At 47.8% G+C, this 26,659-nt stretch overlaps 1 protein-coding gene across 1 annotated transcript in view; it reads left to right on the top strand.

Moving 5' to 3' along the window:
* The window catches only part of DHX30 (DExH-box helicase 30), a 658,531-nt gene that overhangs the window by 49,865 nt on the left and 582,007 nt on the right, over positions 1-26,659 (top strand). Inside the window, exons 2-3 of the mRNA XM_078662529.1 lie at positions 12,526-12,656; positions 23,142-23,252. Of these exons, the coding sequence (XP_078518655.1) occupies positions 12,526-12,656; positions 23,142-23,252 (242 nt within the window). The remainder of the gene's footprint in view (positions 1-12,525; positions 12,657-23,141; positions 23,253-26,659) is intronic.

Here is a 26,659-nt window from a genome sequence, read left to right as displayed (position 1 = left end):
CTCGAATTTGGGATGGCGAAGGAAGAGCTGGCGCGTAAAGGAGCATACCTAAAAAGCTGGTATAAAATAAGCAGGGGAGAAGCAAACGCACTCAACGCTCTCCTTTGGAAAGAACTGCAAATTAAAGAAAACTGCCCGCAAGGCTTTTCCTGGAGGACGCAATAAAACAACTGGGGGTGCGAGAACTGTGGGATCTACAAGGGCCTCTGGCAGGCTTTAAAAAAGCAGTAAACAACATTGTCAGGAAATAATCTCTCTTGCAGGACAAAGCTTCACTGACTGAGCGAGCGCACGGCTGGCTAACTATACAATCTTATACCAAACTTAGACCACAAACATATCTTCAGACCAGCTTCACCAAAAAAACAAAAGAGACTTTTTTGAAATACCGGCTATTACTATTGCCCTCTGCAGACGACATGGCCCCTTGGCTGCGTCCCCCAAAGCCAGCAAAGTGCCGCCTTTGCGGGAATGACGAGGAAAACATCTTGCACCTCATTACCATCTGCAAGGAGCTGCAGCAAGAGCGCCGTAACCTTCTGAGACCATCGTTCAACAAAAAAGGGATCAGGTCCTGCAGGCAAGCGGTCCTGGCATGTTGTTCGGCTGATGAAGTTCAAATGACTTGTCGACTGGTAAAATACATTGAAGTTGCAGAAGCCTGACTCAACAAAAAGAAAGAACAAACAGAAAAAGCCAAGCTGATGGAACCCAGTGCACTATCTGCATCCTCAGAGCTAAAATAATCGGATTATACTGAGGCACAGCAGGCTCATAGGAGCACACCAGGACACATTACCATAAAGTACGAGCTCACGGGGAGAAGAATGTCTTGCCTCCCATATGGACTACGGACTGCAATAACTAAACACACTTCGAAGGGGAAATTAGGTCACCCTAACTATACAAAAACTCCTCAAGAGGAAAATAGAAGTGACTCAGTAGTGGGCCAATTTTCCTTCCTACCTGCTTCTTTTAATAGTTTTAATTTTAGTATTTTTTTAATCGTAGATTTTGTACAACCTATCACAGTATTAATATAATTTTCCGTGCTGCTACAGACATCCAAAACAGTTTTTATTGATGTTGGTTTGTAATGGTTTTTATTAACTGTACAATAAAGTATTACCTATCCTCCACCCTGATCGACAACCTCGCCAACATCGGACTGAAACAGCTAGTCACGACGCCGACCCACATCGCCGGACACACGCTCTACGCCATCTTCTCCTCAAGCTCCCACGTCTCCTTCAGCCACACCACCGAACTCACCTGGGCTGACCACCACTGCATCCACTTCACCTTCCGGAAACCTGCCGCACACCACTGCACCCTACAGTTCCCCCGTAGATGCTGGAGCAAAGTCACCGTAGACCAACTCCAGACAAACCTTGCACTCAGCCCACCCACCGACCTCTCCATCCCCAACGAGGCCGCCCACAATCTCAGACGATGGATGGACGACTGCGCCAACACCTTAGCCCCGCTGAAAAAAAGAACCTACAAAAACACCAGCAAGAGAGCCAGCTGGTTCACCCCGTAACTCCTAGCATCCAGGCGCACCTGCCGGAAACTGGAGAACAAATGGCACAGCGAGAAGACGCCTGACAGCTGCACAGCCCACAAAGACGCCATCCGCAACCACCATCACCTCATCAGGTCCGCCAAGAGGACCTCCTTCAAAGACCGCCTCGACGACAACGCACACAACAGCAAGGAGCTCTTCAGCATCGAGAAGGAACTCTCCAACCCCAGCTCCAACGACATCCCGCCGACGCAAGCCCTGTGTGATTCCCTCGCCACCTTCTTCCACGGCAAGATCGCCGACATCCACAACAGCTTCGACTCCCGGACAAACCCAACAGGCCCGACACATCAGACCCGCCGTACCCCATCGACCACGACCCCTTATTAGCCTGGTTCAACGTGAACACCAAGGACACAATCAAGACCATGGGCACAATCCACTCTGGCTCCCCATCAGACCCTTTGCCACACCACATCTTCAACAAAGCCAGCAGCTCCATCGCACCCTACCTGCGCAACGTCATCAGCCTCTCCTTCGAGGTCGCAACCTTCCCAGAGAGCTGGAAACACGCCGAGATCAACGCCCTACTCAAAAAACCCAAGGCGGACCCGAGCGACCTCAAGAACTTCCGGCCCATCTCCCTGCTTCCATACCCCGCTAAGGTCATCGTTAAGATCGTCAACAGACAGCTCACCCGCTACCTCGAAGATAACAGCATCCTGGACCCCTCCCAGTCAGGATTCTGTCGCAACCACAGCACCGAGACCACCCTCATTGCCGCCACAGACGACATCAGGATCCTGCTGGACAACGGCGAGACGGTGGCCCTCATTCTCCTGGACCTCTCCGCCGCCTTCGACACTGTCTGCCACCGCACACTACGCGCATGCCTCCATGACGCAAGGATCCGAGACAAGGCCCTAGATTCGACCACCTCCTTCCTCTCCAGCAGAACCCAGAGCGTCCGCCTCACCATTCCAATTCGAAGCCTCCGAGATCATCTGCGGCGTACCCCAGGGATCTTCCCTCAGCCCGACACAATTCAACATCTACATGGCTCCACACGCACGCATTGCCCGACAGCACGACCTCAACATAATCTCCTATGCTGACAACACTCAAATGATTCTCTCCCTCACCAAAGACCCCATCACCGCCAAAACCAACCTCCACGAAGGAATGAAAGCAGTCGCCGACTGGATGACGTGCATCCGACTTAAGCTGAACACAGACAAGATGGAGATCCTCATCCTCTGCTCCAACCCTCAGCCTGGGACGACTCCTGGTGGCCCTCGTCACTAGGGGCACCCCCCGACACCAACCGTCTTCCTCGACTCAACGCTCACCATGACCAAGCAAGTCAACGCAGTCTCCTCCTCCTGCTTCAACCCCCTCCGCAAGATCTACCGTTGGATCCCGACAGACACGAGAAGAACAGTCACCCAAACCCTCGCCAGCAGCAGACTTGACTACAGAAACGCCCTCTACGCAGGAGCCCCGACCAAGCTCATCAAACGACTGCACAGAATCCAAAACGCCTCTGCACACCTGATACTCGACATTCCACGCCACAGCCACATCACCCCCCCCCCATCTGAAAAACCTGCACTGGCTCCCTGTCGACAAGAGAATCTTCTTCAATCTCCTGATCCACGCACACAAGGCACTCCACAAGACCGGCCCAGCCTTCCTCAACAGTCGAGTCTCCTTCTACGTTCCCAACCGTCACCTCCGCTCTGCCGACCTCTTCCTGGCCACCGTCCCGCGCATCCGGAGAACCATCACCGGAGGCATATCCTTCTCCCACAGCGCCGCCAAGATCTGGAACACCCTTCCCCTCAATCTACAACAGACCTGCTGACCTTCAGGAGACAACTCAAGACCTCGCTATTCGACCAGTAGCGGCAACCCCCATCCTCCTCTCCCTCAGCGCCTTGAGACCCTCACAGGTAAGTAGTGCGCTTTACAAATCTTGTGATTGATTGATTGATAGCGCTAGCTCCGAGGCGCGCGATGGGAGGGGCCGTAGAGCGGGCAACACATTAGGAGAAAAAAAAAACCCAGGCACCCAGCCCGGCTTCTTCACCACCAGAGAGATGAGCACGACTGGCACAGCTGGTGGGAGAACGCGGATCAGTGCGGCCCTGCAGGGGTCAAGATTCGCCGTGCAGGCCATACAAGAACTTCATCACACCAGTATATTCCAGCGACCTGCTGTCTCTCCCGAAGAGGGCCCCACCCGCCCACCTTCTAGACAGGGACTCTATTTCCCCCCACCTGCATATACCCCAACTGAGCGGTGATAGTCCATCTGCCAAGTTTGCCGACACCCTCCCTTATCGGTAGGCCCCTGGGCCCGTCTGCACGGGGACACCAACGACGGGAAGGCCAACAGGCAGTAACGTCTCCTGTGACACCCTGGACCGCTCTGGTGGGATCGGAGGTGATGAGACGGCAGGGGTCCATAGCGGCAGACACCAAAGGGCACAGCCTACCACAGGCCATGGAACACAGGCCACGGCGGGACTAACTGACACAGAAGACCCTTCACGTGACCCAGATCCCGCTCCAGACGGTCTCCAAACCTGGCGTGGGTGGTCCCAGGTGGCCTCCTCCACCGTGCCCACGCAGCAACACAGGCCTGGTCTGTATGGTGCCAAATTTTGAGCAGGAGAGATCGTCGCCCGTTGAAAGAACACGCCCAGACACCTAATCGGAGGGTCAGCCTGGGCAATAAGCCACCCTTAAAGGTCAACACAGGGAACAAAAGAGAGTGAACACTGACGGCACCTGCGGATAGGAGGTAGAGGCCACATGAGCCGTGGTATCTAGGAACATATAATCACATGGGTTTCAGTCATGACTCCAGCCACGGCCCAGGGCACACCAGAGTAACCCGGGGCTCGCACACACCGGAATCTACCAGCCCAGAAGATTGAAAGAATTCTGATATCCCCCCCACAATGGTCGTGATTCAGGTGCAAGTGACGATCGCAGCCATATCGAGAAGAGGTGGCCATGGGTGTGATCAAACAGAAGTCACAAGAGATCTCTGGGAAACAGAAATCGAGAGCCTAGCTACTAACTATAGTCCTATTCACATTATTCATTGGGGTTGGAATAGTGTGTATAGTGATAGAAAAAGAGTATTGCTCTTTTTCTTGTTGTCCCCTCACTCACCAGGGTTGCCCCACGGTGACATGCTTCATCATTGGGGACATCCCAGTCCGCTACGGACTGGGGCGTGCTGCGACTTGCAAATTACGTAGGAGCACTTATAATTATTGACTATGTGTGGTGCGAGTGTAGTGATGTGATGGAGTGGGGTATGTGTAAATAGTTAAAAATACCTGCCTAGTAAGCTTTAAATAGTTTATTCTTACTTCCACCTGGAAGCAAGAATAATTAGGATACCCAAAAGCAATGTATTTAGGTGTACCTATCAACTCCTGTCAATATGTTTCGTGCATCCCCCAAGCACTTCCTCAGGACTACACAGGGACCAGCCCTGTGTTCGCCACTCCTAAAAGACGCCGCAATGAGCTAAATGGTGAAAGATGCTGCAACCAAAAATAATGTATGCATACAGTACCTACGTAACCAAATGAATCACATGGTTCATGTGGTAGGGCCTAGCTGCGCTCCATGGACTCGGAGGGGTTCAGTATCCCAGCAATTTGCTAACTGGATAACTCCCTTGTTTGCACCTAGTCGCGCATCTCCGGTCCGAATGTGATCAAACAGAAGCACATTAGCCCCAAAGACAGCGGGGAATAATCCAGAAACATCGAGGGGGCGCACAACAGGGCACAGCTTCTCTCTTCCCTCCCCCTCCGGCCCAACAGCTGTAGCTGTCCAAGAACTGACATGGAACGTAATCCAACTGTTCTGTCAGAGGGGCGGCAAATATTAGGACAAGCTCACCCAGCGCCGCAGACATCTACAGATACAGGCGTATCTCAACAGAGGGATAAGGACAACCACAAAATATGGGAACCTACAGGAACTAACCACTGCCCGAACGCACATAACCTCAATCCAGCTTCAGTGACTATTCCGCAAAACGACAACAAGACAGGAGGACAACATGAGGCATCAATGCAACACCGGCCCACACGAGACAGACCTCCCCAGACCCCAAGTCTGCACAGTTGCAAGTGGAGCCTGCCCACGCAGCGACCATGTCGTACAACGGAAAAGGTGTTAGCGGCCATTGAACATTCAAGAGTAACCATGGAGGACAGATTTGGGGTGCTAGCCATGGACCATAACCTGCTCAGGGATGATCACAGGAAATTACCGGACAAAGTGAAGCAAGGGGAAAAAACACTCCAAACCATGGAACCTCAAGTGCAGTCACAACAAGAAACCCTGAAAGACCTGCAATCTAGGGCGAAGGTCCTGGAAAACAAAGCTGATGACCTGGAAGGGCGCTCCCGCCATAGCAATATCCGAATCCTGAATTTTCCGGAGGGAGTAGAAGGGCCCGACCCCATTCAATACCTCGAAACGTGGCTCAAAACGTTTACCCAGGTGAAGTACTTTACCACTTTCTTTTCCGTAGAAAGAGCGCTCCAGGTCCCGGCCCACAGACCACCCTCGGGATCGCCATCCAGGCAGTTCCTACTGAAACTGTTACATTACCAAGACAGAGACACTGTCATTCGGGCTGCTAGGCAACAAGGGCCGCTCCGAGTCGAGTACAAACAAGCAGTGTTATTCCCTGATTATTCGACAATTAATTCCCCACCCTTCCTCAAGCGCCTTGAGACCCTATGGGTATGTAGCGCGCTATATAAATTATTTGACTTGACTTGACTTGATTACTCCGGACCTGTCCATAGACGGAGGGCAACTTTCTTGGAAGTCAAACGTAACCCACGCCAAAAGAACATACAATACGCTCTCCTGTTCCCTGCCAGCCTCAAAATCATTCATGAAGGCACTACCAACTTTTTTACAGATCCCAAGGAGGTGAGTGACTGGGTTGAACGGCTCTCGTGGCTAGGCAGCCACGGCACAGAGCCAAAACATCGGCCCTCCAGACACCAACAGTGGCAATACAAGAGGGTCACCCTAAGACATCTGAGCCCACGTCCTGGACCCACTGCAAAGAACTTCCCCGGACCTCGAGCAAATTATAGCAGAGCGCAGGAAAGCACTGCAAGCGGCAGCAGAGTTGGGGGCCAACACTGGAGAGCTCGGACGGCGATAAAGGCCCACAAATCTTCACTTCGGAAGAGGATGCTAGTGAAACAAACACCTCCCGAGATGGCTCAATCACTCCCCCATTGGTAACTCCTCAAACAGCGGACACGCTGGTCTGAAGGCCACTATAGAACAAGGCAAAAACGAGGTGGAGTTCCCACCACGGCATGAGCACCCGGCAAGAGGACATTGTCATAGATGCGAGAGACACCAGGGTACAGTGATGTGAACATTGTTGGACTGTACATCCTGCTAAGGTACCACATGTGTGGGGAGGTGAGGGGACCGCCGCCAGCATCCCAAATATATTGTCTAAATGTGGGCGGCCGCAAGGACAGCAGCCAGCAGAGAAGAAAGGCAACCCCCCCTCAAACAGCGCACAAAGGAAAGTGCATAATGTCTAGTTTGTACGTATTGCCTCGAGCGATAGGTCCTTCAAGTTGGGAATACTTCCCATTACTTAGTTATGCCCTTTCCCCCACAACACGATCCCAAATAACCCCTAGCAGGACATACAGGCGGGACGACGAAGTGCACGCGGGTGGTTGGCACGGGGGGAGATGCAGGGGGTACACCCGGCACCACGACCAGAAAATCTACACTCTAAGCACACAACAGTATGGCCAACAAGATTCCTAATACAGATATTACGATTCTTACACTAAACGTCAGGGGCATGCATACCGCGAGCAAATGATACGCCGTATACGCATATATAAAGAGACAGCAGGCACAGATAGCTCTCCTACAGGAGGCACACTTAACGACCGTTGAGGTAGATCGCCTATGTAAGAAGTGGCGGGGAATTATATGCGTCACAACATACTCCGCATTTGCTAGAGGTGCCCTGATCTGGATAAGGCCAGGAACCCCCTACCGTGAGCATACGCGTATAGTAGGCAAAGAATGTCGATAAACCTTACTCGAGGGACTATTAGATGGCCAGTCGATACTGTTAGGGAGCATATTTGCTCCTAATGTAGAACAAGATAGATTCTGGGGTCACCTCACCGGGGTCTTAACCCAATACACATCAATCCTATGGCTACTAGGGGGTGATTACAATTGTGCTCTAGACCTCCACCTTGACAGACCCCCACCCCTAGCACAGTCTCCTGCGTACAGAACAATATCAAATATGGGTAGCGCACTGTGCACTGGCGTATGCATGGTGGGCAAGGAACCCAGATATCAGGTTGTATTCCTTCCATTCCACTCCAGTCTATGTAACCTGCGAATACGACTTGACAGATTTCTCTGCTTGAAAGCAATGCTCGCGAGAGTCCAACACACAGATTACCTCGGCAGGGCGTACGCAACCTAGGTACACAGAGAGGGCAATAGAGCTGGGACGCTCCTAGCGTGGTTAGCCAAGCAAGATGCAGACATTAAGCCAGTTATGGAGATAATGGATAAGACCAGGATCCCCCGATATTCGCAGGTAGATATCTTGCAAACCTTTCACGACTATTAGCTGGGTATTTATCAAGCCCCGGCGCAAACGGATCACCAAGCAGTAACCCACTTCCTCCGCCCATTGCCCATCCCACGCATCCTGTCAGCAGACAAGGATGCCTTAGAAGCGAAGATCGTGAACCCAGAATTCACCCAAGCAATCCAAGCATTGGCGCGCAATAAAGCTCCGTGAATGGATGGCTTCCCGTTAGAATATTACAGCACCTTTTCATCCCAACTGACTCCCCGCATAGTAGCAATGTAAGAGTATGCACTAGAAAGAGGCAGGCTCCCAGGATCACTTCCGGAATCTATTCTACTAACATTCCCAAAACTGCACAGAGACCCAAAGCTCCTGACCTCGTACAGGCTCATAACACTGACGCAGACTGTAAAATACTGGGCAAGATACTAGCAGACCGCTACACCCAAATCCTCCCACCGCTGATTCACCCAGATCAATGCAGGTTTGTACCGGGACGGAATACTTCTCAGAACCTGCGTAGGCTATTCCACGTACAAGATGGGGCAAGCGCACAATTCCCCAATGTTACTTGTCTGATACTATACCTCAAAAAGGCCTTCGACACTCTTATGTGGCCGTACCTGTTTACTGCCCTCCACAGAATTAATCTGGGGCCTACCCTGATTGCGTATACACAACTTTTATATAAAGGCCTAACCTCGCGGGTGAGAATGGGTAAATACTTTCCTGCTCCATTCCTGGTAGAAAGGGGCACAAGACCAGGGTGCCCCCTGTCCCCCCTATTGCTTGCCCTGGCAGTAGAACCCCGGGCGATACCCTTGTGCCGGGAGTGCGAGACATGGGGTATCTCGATAGCGGGCACGCTTCACTTCGTGTCATTGTATGCGGATGACCTCCTGCTAGATGTCCGTGATATTACCAGTGACCTCACCCAAATTTGGACGACATTACAAGACTTTACGGAGGCTGCTGGTCTCAAAGTAAATTGGGACAAATCCATGATTTATCCGCTGAGTTCACATTTGGCCCTTCTTGACATAGCCATCAGGTATCAGATAATCACCTGGAGCAATGCAGCGCCTAGATACCTAGGGGTGCAACTATATCACTTGCCCAAGGACCTGTATGAAGGGAATCACCGCAGGGTGCCAGTGGGGATAAGAACTGCGGTGGGCTTCTGGAAAACTTTACCCCTAGCTCCTATTGGGCGAGTAGCCCTTGCTAAAATGATCATAGTTCCCAGACTACTCTATCACTTTACTAACCTTCCAGTAATACCCCGCGCTCCTTCTTCCGGGAATTAGATACGCCGCTCACCTCCCTGATCTGGGGAGAAGGTTGCCACAGGGTAGCCCTAACCACTCTGTACCTGCCCACGGAGCGAGGGGGACTGGGTGCACCATCCTTCGAAGCGTACTTTCTGGTTATCGCACTGGACGGCAGAGCGCCATATTGGGGTAATAATCACCAACTAGGGACGGGTACCTCTCCCTGCAATGCGGAGAGTGCTAATGCCCGGTACCAAACTGATGCGTACTCACCCCATGCAGGTAGCAATAGCTCGCACGTGCATGCTGAAGATACACCACATTTCGAGAGAAAAATCCCTATACTCCTGCCCCCCCCCCCCCCTCCTCTTCCACTAGCAGGGTTCCCCCAAAAGGACAAATACTACACTACTCGAGCCCTTCAGGTTTGGACTGAGCACTCAATAACTGAGATGGAATCGCTATTCGAGGATGGGCAGCTACCGACTTGTGATCAATTAGTGGAGGAATATGACCTCTTACAGGCCAATTCCTGCTACATAGGCAACTCTTAGACAGCAGTCGCCAATACTGGAATCTGAACGAGGGGGAAGCTCCGACACATCCGGTAAAACACTCAATCTTGCTTATTGGAGCGGGTAGACACCTAATCACCTGGCTTTTTAAGGCTATCGGGAACTGATTCTTAAGCCACTGCACTTGTTAAGACAAACATGGGAAGACGAAGTGGGAAGGGCATTCAATGATAAGGAATGGGAGAAGGCTCTGGAATATCCCAAAAAGGTTTCCAGAAATGTGTGACTCAAAAACATACAATTCAACATTCTCCATTGAGCATATCTAACGCCAAAACGCCTCCACAGTTTCTATCCAGATGCAGACTTTCCATGTCCCCGTTGACAGACCCTTGAGCTAGGATTCACACATGTTTTGGGATTGTCCCACTATCCAGCAGTACTGAAATAAAATGCACTAGACACTCTGAGTGGCGACAAACGTCATGACCATATCTACGTGGGAGGCGTGTGCCCTCGTGGTATTCCGCAGGCGAAAGTCCGAAAAAGTACAGAGCCATTTGCATCCCTAGCTATTCTCTTAAAGATGAAGGGATTGGCCTTGTATTGACGGCCCCGGAGGGACCACCAGAAGAAGCCTGGGTGGGCGTGGTGAAAAAGTGGGGTGCAGCAGAAGAGGTACTAAGAGATGAGGAAGTGAGGGGAATACGCAATCACCCCATATCTATGGAATGGGCACAGCTATTACATCAATTCAAACACGAAACCGCACAAGCCGAATCACCTGAGGCCTCCCAACTCCAGACGCCACACTATCCCCGACTGGATCGCCCGAAGCGAGTAATAGGATAAGCCCAAGAACCTGAGGCGAACGCTATGTAGAGGTCATGGCAGCTAACCTCACACACCACGCCGAGGCTGCCCGTAGTGGTCCCCCCGGATGCACGCAACCACACCATAAATGTTAATTGCATACTGAACGAAAAGCTATTGCAAATTTGAATATCTGTAGTTGTTTTGCAAATACATGTGAAATACTATATATGTACTATGCCAATTTGTTATATGGAATGCTAAAACCCAATAAACAAATGTAACCAAAAACAAAAAGAATGAGCTGACGTGGTGAGCACTACTGTTAGTACTGCACTCTTGTTAATGTTTTGTATAATGAAATATTAGTAATAGTTTATAAAAAAAAATAGAATGTTAAAATAAACATATTTAGAGTAGAAGATTAATTTCCTAATGTACATGTGATCTTTAATTAAATATCCTATTAAAAAAACTACAGTTTAAATCCCTAATGTTTACAATCTTTATTTCGATCAATATAGATCATAAAAGGTTACAGCAAAAATTTGAATAATTAAAAAGGAAAGAAATCAGATTGTAATTAAAAGATTGGATAAAACAGTAGAAATAAGCAATTGTTAAAACATTCAGGGAGATATTATAAGAGGAACAGTTAGAGAGTGTGACAATTTTAAAATCATCAAGTGATGCTTTTGTCCGTATTTAGCTTGATACAACGATTACGAATATACCACACAGCTGTTAAAAACTTTGCCACACCAAACACAATAGAAGGGGATTAATCTGTCTTTAATATTCTATAGGCTGGGAGATATAGCCTAAACCCGAGATTTTTCAAGAGTGGGACAAGCCAGTATTTTCTTGGTCTTTGGTAGGCTTTGCAAAAAAAAACAATGTGGAGATCGTTTTCACGAGGGTGTCGACAGGCTGGGCACTGTGTGGGGGGCTGGGACCTGTCCCATCGATCCGTGAAGGCCCCAAGGGGAAGTGTGCCATAACGCCACTGCATAAAAAGTTTCCTTGTCAGGACGGGAGTAATTCCATCAAGGACCGGTTCGGGGAAATATAGGTCCTTGGACATGATGAACAGATTGGTTAGGGACCCTTCACGTGTACTCTCGATCGAGACAAGTAGCTTTCGCTCCTAGAACTCTCTCGACAAAAGTTTCCGAGGGGTCCTACCACATTGTTTCCCGGGTCATGCCATAATTCCGACCTTCCTAGAGACTCGCATGTTAGCGTGATGTATCTCAGCCAGGGTATCCGGTAATCCCTAATCCTATTTGACATAACACACTGCTTATTTGAACTATCCTATTGGTAAACTCGGATTCCAGAACAGTTTGTCACCTTAATCCTGGAATCAAATATACCCACTTCATCACATTCATCACCTTTAAGGATCTTTATTTTTACACAGTGACTTTCCTCCTGATCGGTTTTTACTTTCTACAGATGTGCTCCGATTTTACTCTTGCGTTTTTCTTTTTTTTATTCCTGAAATATTGTTTCATTAATATTTGACTTTTAACTTTTTTTTTTCTCAAGCAATACAATTTTCGATAAAAAAAAAATGCGGACCATTGATGTAAGATTATACCATTTGTCACAAATTGTAAAATGTAGTGCAGATATGCCTCTCATCTCTCCTTTACTAACCAGTGTAAAATTTAGCAAAAATTATATTTCTATTGGGGAGATTCTTTTATCTGTGAAACAACAAATAAACATTTTTTTTAATATGGCTAGGTCCTGGAGATTTGCTGACGGAATTTCCAGAGCCGAAAAATTTGCTGAACAGTGTGATTGGCAGAGCACTGGGGACCTGCTCACCGAAGGACTGCATTGTATATATACACTCAAATGAAGGAAACCAAAAGGTGAGTGTTACCTGGATTACTGACAGAAAATTGACAAGAGTGGGATGAATGCAACAGCAAATGGGGTCTTTTGAGAGGAAGATGAGGGTTATTGACTCGGTGGCGCTCTGAAATTTCTAAAACAAAGACCATGAGAAAGAGTTGGCCACAAAAGTGTCTGGAGCAGTTCTTCACTAATAGACCAGACAGGGATCAGCACAAATGTCTGTCCATCGACGGCCCAAGGGAGAACTACAAGGGTGCAGTTGATAGAACTGATTTGTCTAAATTAGTACTTTTTAAATTCATGTTTTCATGGTACCACATTGTTCATATTATTTCGGATTAAAAAGTCCTTTGTATTACTCACCAGATTTTTTTTTAGATCGAGCCTGGGCAGTGCATGCGCTGTTCTGCAAGGCATGCTGTATTTAGGTAGGGACTTGAGGCTCCGCCCACCCCCGGCCATATTTTTCATTTGCTTGTGTCATTGTCCACTGTAAACTGTGGCTATTTATTGGTCAATAAGCTTAGTAGTCCCTCCTTAGTACCGCCTTGTCTCATTTTGTAACCTCCCATGGCGACACCCCCTATTACGTGTGTTGTTACTCGGTAGGCTTTAATTACAGCCTACGAGCACTATTTTCTCAAATAGCTTTGTCCTGCCTGCTGTTGAAGGCAGGACACGCTCTCTCCTAACACTTTTTTAGTACATATGCAATGCAATAGGTCTCACATTTGCGAGAGTTTAAGCTATTGGCATTGTAAATGACAATGCCTTTTATTGAACTGTTTTAAAAACAACATATAAATAAAAAGCATTGTCATTTACAATGCCAATAGCTCGAACTCTTGTTAATGCGAAACCTATTACATGGCAAATGCTTGTTTAGAGCTTGCTTCTCAAATCTGGCTGTCTTTCCCTACATGAAATGCATCAGATGAACTCTTTCTCTTATTTTTTTGTTTTGTTTTTTCTGCCAAAGCCGGAAAATTGCTTCCTTATCCATCAAAGCTACATCCAACTATGAACATTTTTGCAAAGCCCTTAAAATCTGACTATTTTAAATTACCTAGATTGATGATCGGTTCTAGTAATCTTTTTGAGCCAGGACACCTTCGAGAGGTGATAGTTTTGAGCGTTACTAAAATGTTTGATTCATTAATGCTTAAAAAGTGTATTTCTGCTTCCTAATTTCGTTATCAGTTGAGAATATGAGGAATAGAATTACTGTAAAAAGCTTTGTTTGCAAAGTGCTGCAAATAAGTCTGATAGATCTGGCTGTTCTCTGAGTCTTATGTCTACTTATTCCACCCCTGGATATTCTCATATTGAGTCTCCTTTTTATTTCAGCCCCTTTCCATTTCACATCTTGGCGGTCTTGTAACCCACTGTACTTCCCTTTAGGGTTTTCTTGTGCCAGTGTTTTTTTTTGTCAATCAATCAATTTAATATTTATTCGGGTCCAAAGGTATCCACAAGTCCATTAAAACACAAACCCCATATACAATGTGCAATAAAACATACAAATAGTTTAAAAGTTCAATTTATAAAAATACATATTTAAGATCCAAGACATGATGGCCATAATGTATGTGATAGCCATACATGGGGCAGAACTCTTTAAGTATAAATTCAGATTTAGACTGTGTTCATCGAAAGGCAAGCCCGGACAGCTATTTTAAAGAGAGCACCTATAGAAACAAGCATTTACAATGCAATGGTTTCGCCTTTGGAAAAGTTTGAGCTATTGGCATTGTAAATGACAAAATTTGTATTTATGTGTTGGTTTTGAAAACAGATAAATAAATGGCATTGTCATTTACATTGCCATTAGCTTAATCTCTCGCAAATGTGAAACCTATTGCATTTCATTTCGCTGCCTGTGCAGGACGAGTTACAACAGGATGCATGAATCCGGTGGTGAGCACTGGTCAGGGCTGAGGTGCATTGACGGAGCTGTGTGCAGTGGTGAGCACTGGTCAGGGCTGAGGTGCTGCAGTGGTGAGCGCTTGATGCTGGTGGTCAGGTCTGAGGTGCACTGACAGCTGTGTGCAGTGGTGAGCACTGGTCAGGGCTAAGGTGCATTGACGGAGCTGTGTGCAGTGGTGAGCACTGGTCAAGGCTGAGGTGCACTGACAGCGCTCTCTGTTTTAAACACAGTTCACTACCTGAAATACATGGCTACAAAAGACGACTTATGCTTTTCCCAAAAGGTGGTATTGACAGCCCGGGGGTTGAAACATTACAGCCACCTGCTGCTGATAAGTATCACGTGACCACGGGCCACCAGGATGCAGTGCCAAGTGAAAGATGTTTGTTTACCAGTACTGTGCATTCTGGCAGTTATGGTCCTTCTGACTTCGGGTTGACCAATGGAGCCACTGAAAGAAATGCGTTGCTCTAACGCCTGATGCGTTGTACTTGGCAGGGCTGATGCATGCGGTAGGGTCAGCTCTAGGTAGATACGCCCCTGCCCCTACTCGCATTGTTCTGTAGCACCTCCTGCTTCGACGCAGGTACCTGTTCACTGCATATGATGGGAATTTAAGCGCTTCGCCGCCCTCGTCAGCCTTACATTAAACACTATGTAAATTCTACAGTAAAGGTTGGGTCGGAATGTCACGTCCTTAACAGGGAGTACACGTCATCACTGCTGGGTGACCACACACTGTATGTCCAGTACTTCCCACTCCGGAAGCCCTGCTCTGAAACGGGATATAGCGCTTGAGGCCCCATCGCAAGATACAAAAGTTATGTCATTGAACGCAGCATGTGACGATGACAAGGCGCTATAAAGGAAGACAAGGCGTCGCTGACACACGTTCTGGTGTATGGCAGCTCCACGGAAAAGAGAACAGACTCTCCCCCCCACCGCCCCCCCTTACAAGATGTATGTGCACTGTGGGGTTTCCAGGGCCGCTGCAGCCGCGAGCCAGACACTCATTAAAACCCACAAGGCGTTTTCATGCAAATCAGGAGGCCTGGGCCACAGAACAGAGAGCTATCATTTTAGGGCCCGTTTTTAGGAGGCCGGCGTCACCCCGCCCTGCTGTCTATTTTAGGCTTGAAAAATAAAAGTAAAAGTGAAATCATACAGATCGGAGACACACACAAATACAACCCCCCCCCCCCCCCCCCACCCCCACACACACACACACAAAAAGGCCCTCTGCTTCAGGAACAAAACCTTAGCCTTTACCACTGAAAGGGGAAGGTTTTGTGTGTTGCAACCGGAAGACCCGTGTGTCAAGCAGGGCCCTTCTAGGAGGCACAGGCCCGTGTGGCAGAGAGAGAGGGAGAAAGAGAGGAATAAAGTGAAAGGAGGCAAAGAAAAGCGCGGTGACGAGCGAAAGGGGAAGAGAGGGGAGGCAGGAAAGAGGAGAGAAAAGAAAGGCTGGGGGGGGCAACAAAGAGGGAAACGAAGGAGTGGGCAGATAAAAGGGAATAAAGCGGGCAGATCGCGATTGTAGAGACAGAGGGCAGGGAAGGGGCAGTGATGAATAGAGATACTGCCCGCAGCAGGGAGTGCCGCCTTCTAATCAAGCTGTCTCAGCGAAGACAAAATAGTGGACTCACCCCCGTCCTCAGCGGCCCGGCCTTCACCCACCCCACAGACTCTGACATACACTGGGGCCCCAGGTCCAGCCCACTTTGCGGAGCTCGGATGAGGCGTCTTCCTGCTCATGCACGGAGTCCTGTGCCCTGTGCCCTGTGACATAGGCACCCCCCGGGCCAGGGCGGGGTTCTGCCGCCCTACACTCATCTGCCAAGTCTAAGGCTTCGGGGCCATCTCTAGACACGGGTACGGGTGCAGGCGAAGTCTGCAATAGTGAGTCCAATGCAAGGCAGCCCGGCGTGGTTTAAGCGGTACGCCTCCTCTTGGCGCTATTCAAGTGCCCGGTCCGAAGCTGAAAGCGCTTGAATTAAATCTGACTTTTCGGACGACCCCTGAGCCCCGCCTGTTTCTTCACCAGTCCACATACTCGTGATGCATTTCACAGTTAACCGTTTCAGGGCCAAGAGGCCAATCGGCTGGCTCCTGAGGCGCTTTACAACAAGGCTGCCACGTTTATTACTCTTTAGTAGATATGTCTAGAACTAAAGACACCGAGGGAAGAAAATGACTGAAATGTATCCCAAACTGGCCAGCTCCCTGAAGACCCTAGAGTGTTTGCAACATTATATTTGTTAACACTTCCAGTAGACCCTGTGTATGGGAACGGGGGTTTTTTGAATGAGATACCCTTACCCAAAGTCTTATGCAACTGCATTGGCAAACAAGGGTGGCGAGATGGTCATTTAACTCTTTACAGGCAAAATAACATGTATACTTTCGCAGGGCGGCCTTTCAACATTGTACATTGCAGGTACCGCTTCTGCGAGCAGCAGAGGCCACGGGGCTCAACGTTTCCCAAATACTGCCCTTACTTTAGGAACAGGCCCGTTTTAGACCATAAACTCCACGTGCTGCTGCCGCCTTTGTGCACCCACTCAGACCCCGCGGAGAACAACAAAACGCAGACACAGGCCGCGCACAATGGAGGCCGTGCGCTGTGTACTAAAAACATGCGCAAAACAGCAACTGCAAACAAAGCTGACAAAGCAGGCCATGGGGGCTCAGTGTAGAGGAAGGTGGCCTGCTGCACCGGATTGGAGAGGCCCCTTCCTCCCCTCCCCTCCCCTCCCCTCCCGGGGCTTTGCAGAAGTGCACACAGAGCAGGAAGGAGTCTATTAGCAGAGCCCGCAGCGGGGGAGTCCCTGTGATGTCCGACCCAGGGAAAGTGACACCGAGTCTGATTACAAGCCGAGGGCACCGGAAGCACACGTGCAACACCAGGCTGTGACACCTTCGGACAGACGGGGGCATCTGTGCGGCCCATCTGTGACCACCTAACGCACTGCCCCAACACGACTGCTGCTCCCAAGGCACCCCCTGGGCTTCTCTGACTTCCATCTCCCAAGGGGGCCGGTCCTTTCAGCACCCTCCAAATCAGGGGACTCCTACCTCTTCAGTGATAAGAGCTACTTATCCTCCCAAGCTACCACTATCCATGGTGTAGTGGATCCCACCCATCTGAGGCTGTCAGCAGCGATCGCATCAGCGTATCTAGAAGGATGCCAGAAGTAAAACATGTTTACTGTGCAGTAAAAATACAAAATGACCCGACCTGCCTCGGGCCTTCTGTGGGTCCACACTTGGAATGCGGAACATACCGCACACGGACAGAGGGAGGGGGGAGGGGGGCGGGAACGGGCACACAGACAGCAGGAGGGGGGAGGGGGCGGGAACGGGCACCCGGACAGCGGGAGGGGAGGGGAGCACTCACCTGGACTTCTTCCGGCGGCGGTCGGCCTGGAGAAATAACCAAAATAAACCTTTGAAGAAAAAAAAAATAAACCACCGCCCACCGCCGCATGACGATCGCAAAGGGGCGGGATGAGTAAAAATCGCGGGAACGCCCACGAATCTGCTCGCAGAATGACGAGCAGATCTCTCTTCCAATGGCTAGTCTCCATTTATGGAGCTACCAATGGAAAGAGAGGGTGGGACAACACACACATACTGTAAACATTAGATTTCGCCTGCGCCGAAAAGCTGCGCGGTGCGCAGCTTTCGACAGGTGAAACCTAAAAGTAGACTCCTCATCATTGAGCTGAAGCAGCATTTTAGATAAAAATAAACCACCGCCCACCGCCGCATGACGATCGCAAAGGGGCGGGATGAGTAAAAATCGCGGGAACGCCCACGAATCTGCTCGCAGAATGACGAGCAGATCTCTCTTCCAATGGCTAGTCTCCATTTATGGAGCTACCAATGGAAAGAGAGGGTGGGACAACACACACATACTGTAAACATTAGATTTCGCCTGCGCCGAAAAGCTGCGCGGTGCGCAGCTTTCGACAGGTGAAACCTAAAAGTAGACTCCTCATCATTGAGCTGAAGCAGCATTTTAGATGCTACCCAAAAGTTGGTGATCTGTCTCTTGATTAAGGGGAGCAAAATGCGCTTTGTCTATAAAGAATTGAAACCACAAAACAATTAAAAGTGCAACATGGATTGGCCTGAACTCCAATTGCAGGGGCTAGGTAAAGATTCAAGATTTACCTGGAAACATAACAGATATTTAACAGTGCCGGCTCTGTAGCGAAAAATTAGGCTGCGCTCCCAACGGCTCAGTGGTTTGGTCAAATACTTAGCAATCACTCTGTCCGTTCTGACATTCGTTTATGCCACCACACTCTGCTTCTTAGACAAAAGCCAATTTTTAGTCCTGAATAGATTTAAACAAGGCTAGCTGCAACCGCCTTTTACTAATGTTATGGCAGCCCCCAGGATTCTCAAACAAATGCTGGTAGCCAACCTTAAACAAGCAGTATTCCACAGCTGCCAACCAAGGAATGCTCTTGCCTTTATCGCAGATGAGGCAATCTGAGATACTATCTCTTGTGTGACTTGCCGCCTTATTTGTCCAAACTGCTAGCCATAGTTACGAAGGGCGGGCACTGATGTGGTCTTCAATAAAAGGCATGTCCAATTCATTGTGACAAATAAAATTGGAGGTAGAGATGGAAGCCCCCAACTTTTATTCAGTTTTTATGGTCTTTAAGTTTGTTTCTACAGTGGAAACATTGTTGGGAATACCAGAGCAGACAGAGGTAACTCTGCTTAGATTGTGACAGTTAGACCCCTTTTAGGCCTGGTGACCTTTGGCTTGACCTTGCTGTTGAACCCAAAGGTGAGCACCAGATAAATTCATTTAGCACTGGACTCTCTGGGTAGCCAATTCGAACAGTCCAAGGCTTAGTCCGGGAGGTGGTGTGGTGTTAGAGACTCGAAACTCAACAAAACCGTAACAGCAATAAGTAAATCAAGGTTCAGCCAGTGATTTTTACCTTAAAAGAAAAGTATTGTACTTCCACATGCACAATATTGTAGATAAGATTCAGAAAGGCACACTGTGTTTGTTTTACTGGTGCACTAGCCGGCACAACTCCTGCTGTTGACCTCGGACAGAGTTCTTGGCAGGATTGTGCAATTTTCTCTTCAGGTTTCCCTCTTAGGGTTTCTCTTGGGAATAATCAAGTCCTTGAATGTCTCTCTCCCCCTCATTGTCATGAGATCAGGTCAACCCTCTTTTTACCTCAGGAGCTTAGTCCGATTCAAGGCTGGCAAGTTAAAATATGAAAGTACTCCTCTTTGGGCTGTAAACCCAGAGATGCAAAGTACCTTTGATCTCTATCTCTGTTGTGGTGTAGGCCTGACATTTCCATTGGTGGTCAGTGGACTGACTGCTCCAGGTGGTGTGTTATGTGCCTGACTCACTGAGTGGGATTGTCAGCTCGTCGCTTGGCCATTGTCTTGTGGGGTGCACTTTCAGCGCATGCTTGGTCAAGTGAGCATAGGCAGTGGCAGCACAAGCGATAAGTAAGCTAATATCATGTTGCACTGCTCATGGACTGGTGGCCCATTGCTTTGTGATTTCTTGCCCAGACCCTGCTACAAGCCACACCTACCTAGACAGAGCCAGGAGCTCATCCTGGTTCCAGATCTGATCTTTGGCTTAGGTAATCGTCTTTATGTGATAATGCTGTTGCACAAAAGTCACTGTAGGGGGACTGTGGGACATGTTCGGGAGTTGTTCAACACCACACACTTCTAAGAGTTATTGATTGAGTGATTTCTCTTGATATTAGTTATCTTCAGGGTGGCCCAATGGAAATGAGCGCTTCTAAAGTAAAACAGGCTGCAGGGACACAGACTTCACCTGTCAGTGTAAGTGGAGCAGATCCTTCAGATCTGCGGCAATAGTTTCTCACCTAGGTTTCTCCGTAGACTCTCTCTCTTCTCTATAGCTTCTCGCTCGTGCAAGGGCTCCTCCAATGCCAACCGAGTAGTTAGTTTGCTCCCTCCTTCAATCAACAATCATGCAACCCCTTCTGGGCAGGCTTGTAGAAATTCTCATCTTTCTGTTCTCAAAACTAGTCAGGGGAGTTGGCAGTAGTTACTTTAACCCTGGAGCACAGAAACATTTCTGGAGTGCCATGGGTGTGCGACCTCAGTTTGTGACAGAGAAATCTTGAGACCCTGGCTGGAACTTTCTGCCCCATCTTTAGGCTTAAGTGGCAGACAGCAGTTGTGCACTCTCAACCACTTCTGAGCATTTCTGCTTTTTGCATATTCCACTCAGAGTGGTCCAGCCTAGGTCTTTGTCACAAAGTGTTAGCAGGAAGGTAGTGTGGTGCTGGGTCTCTTCAGGCGGGAGAAACACAAGACCAAAGCATAAAGGCATGGTAGGATGTCCCACTTAACTACCTGTTAACATATAGGTAGTAGCCTCTAGATTATAGTGGGCCTGAAAAAGGCGAAGAGGACACTGCCTTGCTTCAATAGAGCCCTCGTTGTGTTTTCTTTACGGCTCCTACGTCTGACCCTCTAATATTATTCCTAGAATGTTCTGGGGAGGGAGGGTGGAGCTCTGCAATCTACATCTGCTGCCTGCCTCTCAGCCAACCCTCCACCTGTACCTCTTGGTTGTAGCAAATACAATTTATCTTTGTGGCTATGGTCATCTGTTTCAAGCATGCTCCATAAACACATCCTCTAATCACCAAATGGGACACATGCAGCTTCCATATCTCATGTGGCTGGGCAAAATACCTGGTTGCAGTGACTAGCATGAACACGGGAAAGGCCAGTAGGCCACATTCCTAGCAGATGGCAGGTAAAAAGGCCTGTCCACCTAATAAAACCATAAGGCTCTCACTAATTCAGTCCTCTTCAGCCTGGTGAGCTGACAGGAGTCACACTCATTAAAAGGAGGGTTAACTTGGTGTGCACTTCTTGACCATAGTGGCCAACTTTGGATCTCAATTCTTGTCACAAAAGTGCCTCAGGAACTCATGCATGATTGTCCTGTCTGCACAGAGATAGGACGAAAAAGCTACTGCTTGCTATGGTTATTTTGATGTGAGAACACAACCTGTACAGCACCATGCTGAGAACCTTTCTCTGTCCACTCCGATTCCCCATCATCCACTGTACAGTATCACCTCTGGTATCAAGAACCCTGTACAAGATCACAGGGCCCCACTCACACAAAATATCCTGAATGTTCCCTTGGCTGTCACCTCACATGTATGAGACGTCTGCTCTGTTTCTCAACCTTTACTCAACCTAATCGCTCTTTATAGGCACCTCTCCTTGGACAAATCTTCTTGGCTGCATCACTATCCATATGAGGTTCGTCTTGCCAACAACTGTCTGCAAACATCCGGGATTTGTTAATTTGTTCACTTCACTTCTGATATACTCTCAAACACGTCACCGTCTGTCTCCTTTATTCTCTGCTATGCAAACTTGTACATCTTCTCTAAGATCCTCTCCTAAAAAGGTCCTGTAACCATTTAACTATTGAAAACAATTTAAATTCAAGATGCAAAAATGCCCTACTTTGCTTTTCTGTTAGTGTGGATCTACTCAGAAATGTCAGATACATCATCAACCCAATACAAGCATTCGTGTGTTAAGCACTCTTGGCCGATGAAAAATTCTTCATATTTGCAAAGCATTTGTAGATTTGTTTTTGTCATATCTTTCCGCTTATGAAAATTTCGGAGTTTGATTTTAAAACCATTATGAAACAGCCTTTGAGCTTTGGTTTCCATGTTGCTGATACAGGGATGGCTATCTGTAGTTAATTTAACTTAGTACTCAGCATCTTGGAATTTCTGCCTGACCTCGATTTAGGTTGGAAAAGGCACTAGCCGAGGACTAGTGAGATTGTTACATGATTGTTTTCATTTATTGTTTTTGTTTTATTTCGGCTGATTAATGTAAGTGGTACAAAAGGGGGTGGTGATGGACGGAGCATCTGAACCAATCCAACACTCGCACCCAGTCAACAGATCTGGGTTTAATCCATCACCGTTCTTTAGCCCACTCTGCCACCCCAGTTCAGACATGGCCATATGCAAATCAGTCTGACCCTGTGCCTCATGGGAACAGTCCAGCCCGAACTGCCAAGCCATGCCTTCCCTGGACCGGAAACAAGCTTCCTAGGACCGGTTTCTGGCATTTCAGCCGTCTTAAGCCAGGCTTGCTTGAATCCAGTGGCAAAGTGAGCAAGGGACGGTCCAGGGAAGGCATGGCTGATATATTTTACCAAGGGGCTGCATATGATTGATGGAAGGTGCCTCATCGATGCATGAGGATTTCCATATATAGCACAATGTCCACCCTTCAGCATTTTTCTTTCCTGTGTTTTCCCTTTGCTCATCCTTATAGGGTGAGTTAGTTCAGTGTGCTCATTTGAAGACCCTAGCCTTCAGCTCTCAAGATCACAGATTTGTTAGGATTCGAGAAGGAGTGTTCTTGTCTTTTACAGTAATTTCTTCAACCTACAAGGTGGCACTTTGTGTGCACAGCATTTCTAAAGCTTTTTGTTTCTTGCTTCCAAATTAAGTTCAGTGACCCTTACGTTTATAATCTTTTCTCATTTCAGAAAGTAACGCTGCATATTAAGTGGCCACAGCCTATTCAAGTGCATGGGATTGGGAGCAAGAAGATTGATGCCGAGCGGAGAGCAGCTGCAGAGGCCTGCAAAATCTTCCAGGTGAAATAGCGTATTATGTGCTCAAACTCAGACACATCTTTACCTCATTGATACTAATCTTCGCTTTATGTTTTGGTGCATTTTCCCATGACTTTATTTGTGATTCACCAGTCACAATCCCGCTCCTCCTTTCTCTGTATTGGCCCTTATCCTATGGTAATGTCGTATGAACCTAGGCAGGAGCAGAACATAAATATTTAGGGGTCATCTGTGTACGTCTGAATAATGCTTTTTAGACTTGCAAGATTTAGTTATTTAAACAATTTAAATTAGTGGATGCCAACACTCGAGGAATATCCAACCATATTCCTTAGCAAAGTGTTTGGAAGCAGAGTAATTTGCATTGCATTCTGTAATAATATTGTACCATAGTAACCTGTTATATACTGTGTTTGCTAGCTCATGGTTGCCATTTCAGAGCACAACAAGTAATCTGTGTTAATAATATGCTCCTAAGTGGGAGGAAGGATGTAGGGTGGTGTTTGTCATGCATGGATTAATACTTGTAAGCTGCACACACAGATGTCTGCTGCAAACACTTCACTCACCCAACTAGTTAGCTAACTACAAACACACCAATGACTGTATTGTGGTATATGTTACCTAGGAAATTTGTATGAGAATTCAGAAGGATGGAAGGTGTGTCAGTCACATAAAACTATTCGGCCATTATTGACCATAAAAGCACATTTACACACACCAAGAGTAAAAAAGATAACAACTTATACAATACTTGGTAAAAGGGCAGATACAATAATTCATATACAGTTACTATGTAGGGTATCTAAGCCCTGATCTATATTAGCATTAATAAAATGTACGAACCGAGGTCAAAACGACTGCGCTTTCATAGACCTGGTTAAAGAGCATTCTATACAGTACTGACAAATAATTAAAAACAATGACCATTAAAATATGGCAATTCTAGGGTCGATTTAATGCATGATCAATTGTTTTCCTTCGCCATAAGGCTCCTGTAGAAACTCACAACCTCGAAGCATTTCAATTTGCAGATATATCAGAGCTGGCTTCACTTGTGCAAAATGACAATGTTTTAAGAGTGGTTAGGATGTATTTTATCCGAAGATCATTATAATGGAAGGTGAGATAACAGGTTTAGTTCTTGCAGAAATGTAAAAATGAGGTGAATTAAAGTACCCTTCAGCTTCAAAGACGTGACTACATAAGACTTCGAGCAAAAGACACAGAGATGATGGAAGGAATGTAGAGCAAATCAACCATTCACTCCCAGTCAAGAGACCTGGGTTAAATCCATCCTTTTTTTCTCACCATGCCACCCCAGTATAGATCCAGCCATATGCAAATACGTCTTCACCCTGTGCCTCATGGGAACAGTTCAGCCCGAACTGGCAACCCAAGTACTCCCTGGACTGAAAACCAGCATCCTGGGACCAGTTTCGGGGCATCACCCCTCATCAGCCCGGCTAGCTTGAATCCAGTGGCTTGGTGAGCCTGGGACCCACGTCTGGGCATACCCAGCGCACTTGGAGCGAGAAAAGAAAAGAGACATCGATGATGGACGGAATGCAGAGCAAATTAAACAAACACCTCGTCAAGAGAAATGGGTTAAGTCCATTGTTCGTTTGCTCACCATGCCACCCCAGTTTGACCCAGCCATCTGCAAATAGGTCTTGACCCTGTCCCTCATGGGAACAGTCCAGCCCGAACTGCCAAGCCAGGTCCTCCCTGGACCAGAAACAAGCCTCTTGGGACCGGTTCCGGGGCATCACCCCTCATCAGCCAGGTTAGCTTGAATCCAGTGGCGCAGTGAGCCCGGGCCCCATGTTTGGGCATACCTGGCGTACTTGGGGCTAGAAAGCAAAAGACACACAGATAATGGGCAGAATGCAGAACAAATCAAACATTCACCCCCAGTCAAGAGATCTGGGTTAAATTCATTGTTGTTTTGCTCACCTTACCACCCCAGTTTAAACCCACCTATCCGCAAATCAGTCTTGATCCTGTCCCTCGTGGGAACAGTCCAGCCCAAACTGCCAAGGCTGATCCTCCCTTGACCGGAAGCAAGCATCCTGGGACTGGGCTCACTGTGCCACAGAATTCAAGCTAGCCTGGCTGATGAGGGGCAATGCCCCGAAACTGGTCCCAGAATGCTTGTTTCCGGTCCAAGGAGGACCTGGCTTGTCAGTTCGGTCTGGACTGTTCCCATGAGGCACAGGGTCCAGACTGATTTGCATATGGCTGGGTCTAAACTGGGATGGTATGGTGAGCAAAAGAACCATGGATTTAAGCCAGATCTCTTGACTGGGGGAGAATGTTTGATTTTCTCTGCATTCCGTCCATCATCTGAGAGTGCCTTGGTTTTGTTGCAGAATTAACTATTTAGGCTGTGATGTCTATGAATGGAGTTACCATTTAGTAGGAGCATGGGGTAAGGTCAGGTTGATGTGGTGATTCTCCCCATATATATTTTTTTATGACTTTGAACATATTTAAAGGGGAGCTGTAGCCATAGGTGCAAAACGGAGACCTTCACTTATAAACCTGGTTGTGTCGCTGTGTCAGGATTTTTACAATTAGGATGGGGTGCTGCTCAATGTCCATCTTGTGCCTGCTGCAACAACAGTTCGCAATATTTAATCCTTAGCTCAGCATAAATTCTCCAGTGTTAACAACCCATCTTCCCTTCTTCCAAATGTAGTTTTAAACAAAGGGGTTTTATTCATCATTCCTTCATCCTGTAGACTTAGAATTGGGAGGGCAGTATTAAGATAACGTTTCAGTTCTGTTTGTGGTCCTCAGGAAAGAAAAGTGAGGAATGATGAGTTGATGAATCTGTGCATCTATACCGAGGTGCTTAGGGGATTGGCCACAGATCTTGAGCTTGGAAAACTGGTTGCTGCAGGTCTGTTCTGGGATTCATTGACAGTTCTTTGTTGTTGCTGGGAAAAAAAGTGAAAGTGCTGCATTTTAGGATTGGAATACTTTACATACTGATAGAGCTGTTTTGCTGTCCCACTGCTGCACTACAGAGGTGTACTTCGGTGAGGATTTTTTTGTTATTGTATATGTTTTTATTGGCATTTTGGCTATACAAAAATATGCATAGTTAACATGATATTCATCTTACAATCTATCAAGCTAGCAAATGTAGTTAAAGGTATCCACGGCATCGGTTAACGTGATAAACATGTCGTTGGGATATAGATCTCGCAGCGTCTCACTACCTCCCTCTCTCCAGTGTTCTGCCATGATCAGCTGCACAATTTGCCCACCGGGCTAAAGAATCCAGGAACACAAGCCTGGTTTAAACGTGGCCAGTTTTAGTATCCCATGGATCACTCATTCCCAAACCTGGCAGACCTGTTTCACCACATAGCCACTGTGCTGGGGACTTTTGCTCCCAATATTAGGAGTTCTGGCAGGGG

Source organism: Lissotriton helveticus, chromosome 10 (genome assembly GCF_964261635.1).
Source record: "Lissotriton helveticus chromosome 10, aLisHel1.1, whole genome shotgun sequence".
Classification (NCBI taxonomy): domain Eukaryota; kingdom Metazoa; phylum Chordata; class Amphibia; order Caudata; family Salamandridae; genus Lissotriton; species Lissotriton helveticus.
Note: the sequence above shows the minus strand (reverse complement) of the source record. Positions and strands in the feature narration are given on the sequence as shown.